The 11,774-nt window shown below is 44.5% G+C and overlaps 1 protein-coding gene across 2 annotated transcripts in view; it reads right to left on the reverse strand.

The window, feature by feature from the left end:
• Window positions 1–10,637, reverse strand: part of prrx1b (paired related homeobox 1b) — a 15,404-nt gene extending 4,767 nt beyond the window's left edge. For both annotated transcript variants that reach the window (XM_070832618.1, XM_070832617.1), the window contains exons 1-3: window positions 10,391–10,637; window positions 3,633–3,808; window positions 49–230 (exon numbers count right to left, since the gene is read on the reverse strand). In XM_070832618.1, coding sequence (XP_070688719.1) covers window positions 49–230; window positions 3,633–3,808; window positions 10,391–10,637 — 605 coding nt within the window. The remainder of the gene's footprint in view (window positions 1–48; window positions 231–3,632; window positions 3,809–10,390) is intronic.
• Between the last annotated feature and the right edge of the window lie 1,137 nt (window positions 10,638–11,774).

Genomic DNA, 11,774 nt, shown 5'->3' on the forward strand with positions numbered 1-11,774 from the left:
TGTGTGTTGTGTGTGTGTTGTGAGCTGTCAGGTGAGAGTGGACTGTACCTGTAGGGGGCGGCGCTGCCCCAGGACAGGTAGTCGTTGGGGCGCGGTGCAGGACGCGGTACGATCGGCTGCTCCACCGCCGTCACGTCTCCTGAGTAAGATTTGAGGAGCGAGGCGTTCTTGCTGGCCAGCATGGCGCGCTCGTTCCGACGGAACTTAGCCCTCCTGTTCTGAAACCAGACCTGAAACCAAAGAGAGACGACGGGATGAAGGACGATGATGATGATGATGATGATGATGATGACCAATTCTTAACTGAGGGCCTCAAAGGTCCTAAAATATTTAAGTCAAAATCTAGAATATAACAACGTGTATAGAATATTTGAAGCCAAAGAATAAATATTCCACTACAACTCAAAGGTCAACCAGCTAGCTTAGTTTTTGGAGCTTTTGACCTCATGTCATAGTCTTCATCAAAGTGTGGTACTAAGAAGTGGTCATAAATGTGGACCCTGTGTCCTTGGCTCTATTTACCGATGAAGACTGTGAGAAAGTCTAATTTAAGATCCTTAGAAACATCCTGACATCTTTATTTGGGAGTTCAGAGACACGTGAAGCTTTAAAACCATTTTAAAAAGCAGCACTAGAGGAAGTCTAATACTGTGTTGTTGTTGTGAAGCGTGTCTGATAAACCTGCTGATCGTCCACATGTGGCAGTTTAGATCATTTAGTCTGGGTTTGGTTTGGTTCATCAGTCTAAGAGCTCTAAACTAAAGTTCCCAAAGTTCTTCCTGTCTGGTTGCTGACACATTGTGGGTCAGCAGAGTGACACATGAAGGCCTGCTGATGCTGAAACGGTCTCATTAGGCTTCACTAGACACAGTCTGGGCACACGAGCAACATGAGTGCATGTTAGCTGTGCAGAGACGTGATGAAAGGTCTCCTCGTTGGCACCGCTGGTTGCGGCTCTGCTGCTTCTTGGTTGTGAACCAAAACCCAGTTTTGTTTTATTGGCCCAAACACACACAAACCAAACAGACCAAAATAGACAGTTCAGTTTCCGCTTGGTGTAAAGAGTCCAATCAGAGGCCAGTTAATCTGTACGAGCACGTGGAAGCGTTATCTGTAGCAGAGGGACCAGGTTTACTTATCGAGTGTGAGTGGTGTCCACCGATCACGTTTCAGCGAAATCTCACAACCCGTCATGTAAGCGCCTGACAGCAACTTAGCCTTTTATTAGCTTTTTAAAAACGGTATCTGCAGTCGTCTGGAGCGGCTCACGGGAGGAGAAGTCTTTGGCCTAAAGCGTCGTCAGAAGATGGCCGACGGCGGCTGGTTAACCAATCTGAGATGTGTCGCAGTCTGTGCTGCCTGAGACCTTCGTCACACGTCTGACTGCATCTAAAGAAACTTCAGAAATAAAGAAGCTTCATCTACAAACCAGAAGCTTCTTCTGGATGATTCTCTGAACACATTCTTCATCTCCATTTCCCCCCCCCCATCTCCCCCTCATCAGCCCCCTCCCCCTCTTTTCTAAACAGATGATGATGTGACTGGGGGTGTGGGGGGGTGCTGACGTTGTTTTTCGCTGTGAAATCAAATCCATTATTAGGAGCCGCGGGCGCTCGCGGGGGCTCGCTGTCCGCTGACGCACAGCCTCAGGAATGAGCCCAAAGTCTCTTTTATCAAAGGATTTCTGCATCGCTCTGCTCCACATTAATCACAGATGTGCTGCCTCTCTCTCTCTCTCTCTCTCTCTCTCTCTCCCTCCAACATCACCATTTCCTCTTCTTCCTCGCTCTGCCCACAGAACAAATAGTCCCGCTGCCGTGTTCACAAAACGGGCCTTTAAAATATGCAAAGTGACATGTTGGATTCAGGTCAGACTCTGTACTCTTATCATTAGTGTTATTAAACAAACACCTGTAGGGATTTAAAAGAAGGGAATCATCTTTAACGTCCACTTTTATGTTCCTCTGTTCAAAGCTCATCCATTTCTGCAATGATTTATGATTCTAATAATGTAGAATCACTATTAAAAGCATCCAGAATGCTTTAAAACAACAACCACAACACATAGAGAGCATTTGATATCTGCTGGATCACAGTGTATTGTGTATTGTTGTAACGCACTAATGTGATTCTAAGTCACGCTAAGTGATGTTTGGATGCTTTAGGTGAAGTAATAAGAGCTCCTGAGGTGCAGGCAGCTGTAGTCCACTGGTCAGGAGTGGTCAGTGTAAGTAGAGTCACATTATGAAGCCTTAGAACAGTGAACATGGTGCATTACATTATAAAGTGATGCTAATGAGAGTTATTAAACAACAAGATTTATGATGCTTGACCTCATAAGTCATTATAAAAGCTTTTGCAGGGTGCTGTGATTACTGTTCTGAGGCGTTATGAGCTTATAAACTATAACTTTACAGGGATATGAGCAGATTAGAAGTGCGGTTATGATGCAAAGTGTTTTTGTCTGTGAGCTCCAAACATCACATACAAACAGTCTGACTGGTGGAGCTTGACGGGGCTGCAGCCGCCTGCACAACCCCCACCCCTCTCCTCTCCTGCATGTGTTTGGGGAAATAAATCAGTAAAAGTACATTTTGATTCTGCAGGTAACGGTGTGTCTTAACGGGATTTGTTTTTCATATATTTACATAAAAAGCAGGAAGTGGCGGGACAGAGAGGAGCGTGGAAACACCTCAGCGACACAAGAACAAGCAGCACAAGCCGACTAACCAGAAGAAAGCCTCTCCTGTCTGCTCTCTCTCCTCCTCACACACTCACTTTGATATCCTAAATAAAATATAAATCAAAACTAAAGAGACAAGAATTTATTCCTGCTGACGAGAAGTTCTTCTTTCATCTTTTTCTGTATTTTGTGTTTTATGGGTAAAGACTAAAGGACTCCCTGCTTCACCTGCACCCACCGCTGCAAAGAAAACAAATCTACTTACAGAAAAAGAATATCTAGCAGCATTAACAGATTAAATCCACACCCCAGCGTGTTTCAGCGACTACATTCGGAGGTGCGAAGTGGCTCATTTGGCCAATCACAGCTTCATATTCAGCTCCCGTTCTGCCGCGGCGCTCATGTGTTCAACACATTTGCCGTTTATCACTGATCTGTAAACCTCTGAGGAAATTAGACATCATTACATCCACTTTTCTGATCACATCCAGTCCTTTGGGGAGTTTACAAACTGCTCACAGCCTCTAAACTATCAGCAATTATTCAAGAGATCACTGGAGTATGATGGAGGGTGCTGACAAGTTCTTATCAGTTCCTCTAAGACGGCTCGTAATGTGAAATCTAAACATGTTAATGGGTCCTGATAACTACCAGCCACTAAGTGGGATTATTAACTGGATCTGTTAGCGTAAGAGCTAACAGATGATGTGGCGCTCTCAGCAGCTCATGGATGATTTAATAAATCCTGTTTTTCAGTCATAAGGGACCCAGAGGATTCCTGAAAAGGTCCCACAAGGTTGGAGCAAGTTTCTGTGTGTGTGTGTTTATATCGAGCTGTTTAGTAGAAAGGGTCCCACCTCACGACTCTGCCTGATAAATCACCTTCAGGGTTTTATTTTGCAAGAGGAGGATATGTCAGAGTAAAAGGTGACCCCCCCCCCGGTCATACCTGGACTCTGGCCTCGGTGAGGTTGACCCGGCGGGCCAGGTCCTCTCTGACGAAGGCGTCGGGGTAGTGCGTCCTCTCGAACACTCTCTCCAGAGCCTGGAGCTGGCTGCTGTTGAAGGTGGTCCTGTTCCTGCGCTGCTTCCTCTTCTTCTTCTCCTCCGTGTTCATCTGTTCATCTGCAGGGAGGAGGAGGAGGAGAAGAAGAAGGTGATGTAATGTAACCTTTATAAGACCTTGATGGTCTTGATGGTTTGTAGCTGCAGGCTGCAGGAAGTGAAAGAAAAAGAAAAAGGACATGCAGGATGCTCAAAGCTCCGCGTCAGGCCACATTACATTTTAATAATAAATAGAGCTCCAAGAATTCATGCAACAACTGCTGCTGCTGCTGCTGCTGCTGCTGCAGGCCGGTCCTCAGTCAGGAAAGCAAATAATAACCGAGTTTTAAAGTATGTGAGTGTTGGTGTGGTTTCACAGTTTGAAATCCTGCAGAGGTGCAAAGGAACAACCTGGTCGGAGCTTTTAGAGGAAGCAAAGGTTTCAAAAAATACTGCAATAATTCAAAGAGTCCCACGACAGACACTTCAAACCAGCATTAACAGACATGAACACATCAATAAGAGATAAACCAAACTAGCATAGCATGAGGAGTTAACCTGCTCCACCCGCTGACCTCCAGCTGCTGCCAGCGTGTTCACTCACTTCTCTTATTTCTAACTAAGAGACATCATATAAAACAACGACAACGGGAATAAAACCGAGGCATCGCAGACACAACGGAGCTGATAGAAAAGCACCAGACAAACTAGATGAGCTTTAACAGCAGAGTGGTCCTGCAGGATCGGACTAATCTCAGGTGAAGCACAGTGTCACAGTGTCACAGTGTCACAGTGTCACAGCAGACACTCACACACCTTTATTCTAATGTTCATATCCCAGCATTACCTGAGTCTGCTGGGGTGAAGGAGTTATGAACAGTTTCCATCGTTAATAATGTGATGATAATGATAAGTAAACCTCGGTCACGCCTACACAATCCTCCACTTTAGGAGAAAATATTCACACACACACACACACACACACACACACTTCCTGTCTGCCTCGACATCACCTGCAGGCTCACAAACCGAATCTAAAGAAAAGAAAATACACAAAGTGACAACTGTGGTCCGATGGGTTTTTTCATTAGAGGAAGCAAACAGAGAAATCATTGTCTTATCTCGTCCTGTTAAAGGCTCCATTCACCCAAAATTTAATTAAAAAAATTTTTAAAAAAAGATCTGCAGTGGAAAGTAAATACGGACGTTCTAGTATTTCTACACCTCAGAGGGAATCACTGAGCTCCTTACTGCACCACATTTATGTGACAGCTTCAGCCTGCAACACAAAATATAACGGGCCGATGAATTATGATATTAGAACATCAGTAAAACTGTATTGATCCTCGAGGGGGTAAAATTATAGTCCAGTCATTTATTTAATATACTTAAAGCTGCAAAAGAGAAAGAACTCATTGTGTAGAATAAAATGTGTTTTCATGCTAATATGTTTGTACTGTTAGTGATGGAAAGTCTGTGTGTGTGTGTGTGTGTGTGTGTGTGTGTGTGTGTGTGTGTGTGTGTGTGTGTGTGTGTGTGTGTGTGTGTGTGTGTTGCTTGGACTAACTAGTGTTTTAATAATTCAGTATTAGACGGGACGACTCAGGGCCACTTATCCAGATCTGTTGGTGTTTTGTTTTGGTGTTTAAATGTTTGTCTGGTGCCTGAGGAGGAAAAAGGAGGTGGTGCAGCTCACAGAGGGTGGGGGGGTGGGGGGGTTATCCTCTAATTAAATTAAAAATGTTGTAAAGTAAAATAAATAAATATGTCAGAACCTGGATGGAGGAAACCAGAACAGAACGTCTGCATGAGAAGAAACTGCAAAAAGGTGCCTGAAAAGATTCCTGGATCTGCTCCTGAAAACAGATCACTTGCTCTGCGGCCCGTCGACTCATTAACAAACAGTCAGACAAACAGCCTGCACACACACACACACACACTCACACACACACACACACTCACACACACTCCTGCTGCTTCGTTTGAGTATTCTAACATGGACAGACTTTGTGCTTCTCTACATTTCAGAGGGAAATCTTGCACTTTTTCCTCCGTTACATTCGTCTGGCAGCCGGATTACTGAGTTAATCTCCAGATTCTCTGTTGTCGTTTCAGACGCTGAAAAAACAGCCATAAAATGCTGCTCTTCATTAAACGGACGCCCACATTTCACCGTGACGGCGGCCTAAAGTGAGTCGTTTATTCCTGTAGAGATTTTTTATTTATTTTAAGGTTTCATTTCTGTGGATTGAACAACGTGAGCAGTGGAGGACAAACGTCAGAGTGGAGCTGACATTAGCTGTTAAGTTAAAAACAGCAGCGACCTGATGACGTCTGGTGTCTCCTGTGATCATCATTAGATTAATGTGACGCCTCCCGGGTTTATGTGAAGTTTGCAGTTTGTTATCTGGCGCTCACACGGACCGATGAGAGTTTTATTCTGTCCCTGAGTGTGGGAACAGATCTGTGACGAGGGGCTCAGAGTGTGGGGACGTGAATCATCTGCATTGAATATGAAAGAAATGTTTTTCCCCCGTTGACAGTTTTACTTTGGTGTCATTTAGAAAGCAGGACTTTAGGATTATTAAAGGATTATTAAAGGTTTATTAAAGGTTTATTAAAGGATTATTAAAGGTTTATTAAAGGTTTATTAAAGGATTATTCCACCGCGGCGTCCATGTGTGTTTCTGATTTTTTCCACCAGTGTCAGAAAGTTTCGCTGTCGTTCCGGTAAAAATCTCTCAAAAGATCAAGAAAGTAAAACCTCACACGGGAAACTGGAGCTTAAACAAAACATAAATTAATATTTTTGGGGGGATTTCAGCCGCATCTCTTGGTCTTCCTCAGCAGGTGGAGTTTATTTAATCGATTTAAAATATTTCTGGAAACTGTGAAAACGTGGATGATGTTATATTTGCACTCTGGAGCTCACTGTACATTAGAAATGACAGGAAATGTATTTGTGTTACACAGAAGAAATCCCCAAAAATCTGGAGGCACAAGTGGAAGAAAAAAGATTTTAATATCCTAAACTGTCCTAAAGGAGCGCGTGTTTTAGTGCTTCTACTTCCTGACAGTGTAATTATGTTTTTATTCTAATTTATGGGAGAAGTGAAGGAAACAAAGCTTCTTAAAGCACCAGAACGCTTCTGAATGCACAACATGTAAAGGACTATTTCACTATTTTACTTTACATTGTTGTCCCCATTGATGTGACCCCCCCCACCCCCACCCCCTCCCTGCAGGTTCAGCCAATCAGGAGACACCTGAGATTAAACTAGTGCTTGTGTGCTGCTTTAAAATGAGCTGGTTAATGTTAATTTATGTTTTTGTGCTTTAAAGCGGTTCAGTTTTCTGCTCCGAGGCCGCAGCAGTCAGATTCATTCAGTGTTTCAGCGGTAAAAAAAATAATAATTAAGATGATTTTGAAAGAAATAAGATAATTTTCCTCATTTGAAATTCTTGTGACCTTTGATATTTATCTCAGGACCCCTTCAGGGACCCAGAGCCACAGTTTATCCTCCTTTCACAGCTGCAGGAAACAGTGTAAAGGGCCGATATCAGTTTAAAACAAAGCCTGCTGTAAAAGTCTGGTGGACTTCACAGCTAGAGGAGGCCTCTGCACTGATGGGCTGCTCCTCCAGGTCGGATCAGGTGCAGCCACATGTGCTGCAGAGAGGTTAAAAACATCTGTTTGGTGCTTTGAGCCTTTATTTTAAAATCAAACGTCACCCAGCGGCTGCCAGCAGCTTCACAGAGGCTGAGCTTCTCTCCTCAGACTGACTTTGTTGTGACCCGGAGACGTTAAACCGCCTCACTTCACATTTTGTTCCCTTCCTCTGCTCCTCTGCTCCTCTCTGCTCGTTTTTCTGTCTGCTTTGGGGTTTTTTTTGTCTCTTTAGAACAAAATTAAAAATAAATAAATAAATAACAAAGCTGCTGTGTGATTATTAGTAAAATTATGATTTTTTTAAAAAGGAGAATGTGGTGTTTTCTTTGTTGTTCCTGCACTTTAAATAAAAACTTCAAATAAAATTCAGATTCAAATATTAGAAAAAAAAATAAAGAATTTTGTGAAGCTGATTTTTTTTCTTCTTTTTCCCAAATTAAACTTTCAGATTCATCCTAAATAGATTAAAACTATTTGACCACAAAATATTTTAGACATTTCTGAATCTGTAAATGTGGCAGTATTTAGTATTTCATCTATTATATCTGCAGGAAATGAGCAGCAGCTGCTTCACATACAGATGTGCTGTGTGTTTTTTTTTAAATAAATGGTATTAATGCAGTTCTGGGTGTTTCTAAACTCTTTCACCGTGTGAGGCCGTTTTCTCCGAGAAGAAGAAAAACAGCCTCTTTACAGGCTGAAGGTGAAAAAGAAAAATCCTTCCTCGTTAGAAAGCAGGACGGACATCACTCAGCACACGTTTTTATTATATTATTATTATGTTTTATAGATTTTATCCACTTCAGGGACTCTTAGAAATGATTGTTAATATAAATGAACCGCATGATGATGCAGAAAAAACGGGCTCAAGTTGGTTAATTACGTGATAAGAATAAAAATATTATATATATATATATATAAATAGACCTACATTGTTTTACATGTGTGAATTTCATTATTTATATGATTTATTTAGCTCAGTGGAAGCGTTAATTATTGATATTTATATAAGGAAGGGGACCTCATAAACTTCTGGCCTCCTGTAATTATTTTCTAATTCCTTCAGTCTCTTTTTTTTTATATGTGGAAATAAATTAAACTGTGGCAGAGATATTATAGGAAAATAAAAAATATCATTATTATTATTATTATTTGGCCTAAAAGTGTTTTTAGTTTTATTTCAAAATGTGAAGTCTTTTTCCCACTGAGGGAATAAAACCCTGCGGACTGACTGTCTTTTAATAGAGCGGCGGTTTGGCCTCGGAAAGCTTCTAATTAAACCTGCAGGGTGACATTTAAAGCAGCAAATCAAAGCCATCACCACCACCACCATCATCATCATCATCATCATCAATATCCTGCTGCTGTGGGTGAGGCCCCCACGTGTGATTAGACTGATCTCATTAGCAGCTATCAGTGAAAGTCAATTAGTCCTCCTGCCACCAGTCATTCAGTCACACAGAGGAAATAACTCTGCAGAACTACGTTCACATTTCTGCTGTTTTAAGGTGAAACGCTGTTTTATTTTTTAATTATTATTATTATTATTGTTATTATTATTATTAGTGGTGCCATTTTCCCACAATAACACTAATGGACATTTATGACATTTTTTAAAAAATCATTCAGAGCAGCTGCTGCTTTCACGTGTCAGTCAGTCGGTGGGAAAATTAAAATGTGAACTACATAATTAGTATCCGAGCCTCCTGCGTAAAAACTCCACAAACCGACATTTGCTCTCTCAGCCCGCCTGCTGTGTGTGTGTGTGAGAGAGAGAGTGTGTGTGAGTGTGTGTGTGTGTGTGTGTTTTTAAAGAAACTCACCAGAATAAGATCCGATGAGATGCTGTTATTTGATTCCTTAATTGTTGGAGCGAAGACACGCGCCGTAATTATGACAAATGATTAGGCTCCGGTGTCCTGAGAGTGTTTGACAGGCCGAAAATAACCGGGAATTAACGACGTGACCCGAACACTTCCTCCCACATATAGCTCACACGATTTTTAGCCTTTAAAAAAAAATAACAATAACACCCATTAAAGCCTATAAAGTTTCTTGTCAGCCTCCGCAAATGGCCCTTTGGACAGAAGAAGAAGAGGAGGAGGAGGAGGAGGAGAAGGAGGAGGAAGGAGGGAGCGTTTATTTGCTCTCTCAACGGTGCGCCGGGGAGGGCGAGAGCTTTCTGCGCTTTTACTGGAGTGTGTCCGAGTTTAGCCGAGTTCCCTGCACGGCACGGCACGGCACGGCACACTTTATGTAAGAAAGCTGGAAATAAGAGCCCCCGGGCCCTACCACAGAGCTGTGGCCGCCTCTCGGCGCACCAAACTCGGCCTCGTGTTTTGCGCGCACACGCTGGAGCGAGTGGAGGTTGGAAGAAAAAAAAAAAAAAAAAAAAGGAGGCTTTTATCGTTAATTAGTGCTAAAACACCACAGATGTTTATCAGAAAACGCGGCACCGCCGTCACGTGACTCCCTGTAGGTGTTTTCAAAATAAATGCACATCAGTTTTTACTCTTAAATTTAAAAAAAAAAAAAAAGATCAAAACCTGCACGATCCAAAAAAATGTGGCCTGACTGAGGTCAACCGTCACGACGGGGAGATTTATGACCCAAGAGTTTGACTCGCAGGGTTACTCCACTGACCATGTCCACCAACATCACCATACCTCACTGACATCAAAGTGTTAATGGTAAATTAATGGCCGTTTTGAGGGGGAGGCCGTCAGGGATGATGCATTGCCAAAACTCACTAAAGGATTCCTTCCATGCGCGCTGCTCCCCGCACAGCTCCATTCATGCGCTCTGCACGCGGACACACGCCGGATCATAATGAAAACAAATGACTTTTACTTCTCAGCTCGTCATCAGAGCTGCGTGTCTCCACAGACCTCTCACTAGCACTTCTACCATCGCGCCCACAAGACTTAAGAGGCTCGTTTCTCGCCTCCTCTGCTCGGTCCCGGTCCCTCCCGTCGGCTCTGCTGTTCACTTACTCTCCTGCTGGGTCGTGTCGCTCCCGCTGGTCAGCCCCGGGGACTCCAGCATACTCCTGCCCGCCTCCCCGACGCTGTCGTCCGCCTGGGTGCCCACCATTTCCCCGGCCTCCTCCAGATCCAACAGGTGGCTGACCGAGAAGTTCTTTTTGGCTTGCAGGTTGTCCAGGTTCGACGTGATCGGGCTCTCCAGGCGGTTTGATATCGTGGCTTGCCTGTCCATTACATGTGCATAGCTAGAAGTCATGACGCAAGTGGGGAACAGCGGGGAGGGTGGTGGTGGTGGTGGTGGTGGTGGTGGTGGGGTAGGGGGGGGTGGGAGAGAAACGAAGCTGCAGTGAGAAGAAAGAGAGGAATCACAAGCGAGCCCAAGAAGATCCGTGATCCGCAAGCAGCGCCTCCACGAAGCAGCCAGAGAGACTCGGTCGGTCCGAGCAGAGGAGCTCCGGAGCTGCTCACATCCAGCAGAGTGTTCCCGGACAAACCTCCTGCAGCCAATCCATCCAAACAATACCAGCGCGTCCTGCTGCCTTCTTCAGAGAACTCCTTCTTCTTCTTCTTCTTCTTCTTCTTCTTCTTCCCACTCTGGTTGAGTCACATCTGAGCAGGAAGGTCTGCTGCTGCTGCTGCTGCTGCTGCTGCGGTGATGATGACGACCAGATGCGCAAAGCTCCGTGTGTGCGCAAAGCTTGCTCAGCGGCAGCTAGGCGCGGGGAGGCAGGACGTTAGCGCCGCACCTCCAGCCTCCAGACCCTATAGTCTCTCTCTCTCTCTCCCCCCTCCCTCCCTCCCTCCCTCTCTCTCTCTCTCTCTCTCTGTGCCTCTCTCTCTCTCTCCTAAATGAAAGAGAGCTCCGTAATTACGTGGCAATGCCTTTATGTTGTGTCTGACGTTTCACAGACCCCCACCACGAGCAGCCCTCCTCCTCCTCCTCCTCTTCCCACTCTTCCTCTTCCTCCCCCTCACCCTCACCCTTCCTCACCCCCCACCCACCCCCCTCCTCCTCCCTTCTGTTCTGCAGAAACATCACCATCAGCACCATCAACACCCTGGTTTGGCCTGCTCTCCTTCCCCTGGCTGGCAAACCTCACAGCCTAATGAGTGTGAGTGTGTTGTTATCACTGCTAGTGTGTGTGTGTGTGTGTGTGTGTGTGTGTGTGTGTGTGTGTGTGTGTGTGTGTGTGTGTGTGTGTGTGTGTGTGTGTCCCTGACTGCCCTGCGGTCTGCCACCAATTAAAGCAGCCCCTAGCCGTGCCAGTCAGTCTGTCCACATGAGCGCAGACTGACTGTCAGGGAGCAAAAACAGAGGAGCCCTGAATCCATTATTTCAAACTGTGGACAAAATGGAGTTGGAATAAATAACTTTAAGCAAACTAGAGTGGAG

This window comes from Pempheris klunzingeri, chromosome 6, assembly GCF_042242105.1.
Source record: "Pempheris klunzingeri isolate RE-2024b chromosome 6, fPemKlu1.hap1, whole genome shotgun sequence".
Lineage (NCBI taxonomy): Eukaryota > Metazoa > Chordata > Actinopteri > Acropomatiformes > Pempheridae > Pempheris > Pempheris klunzingeri.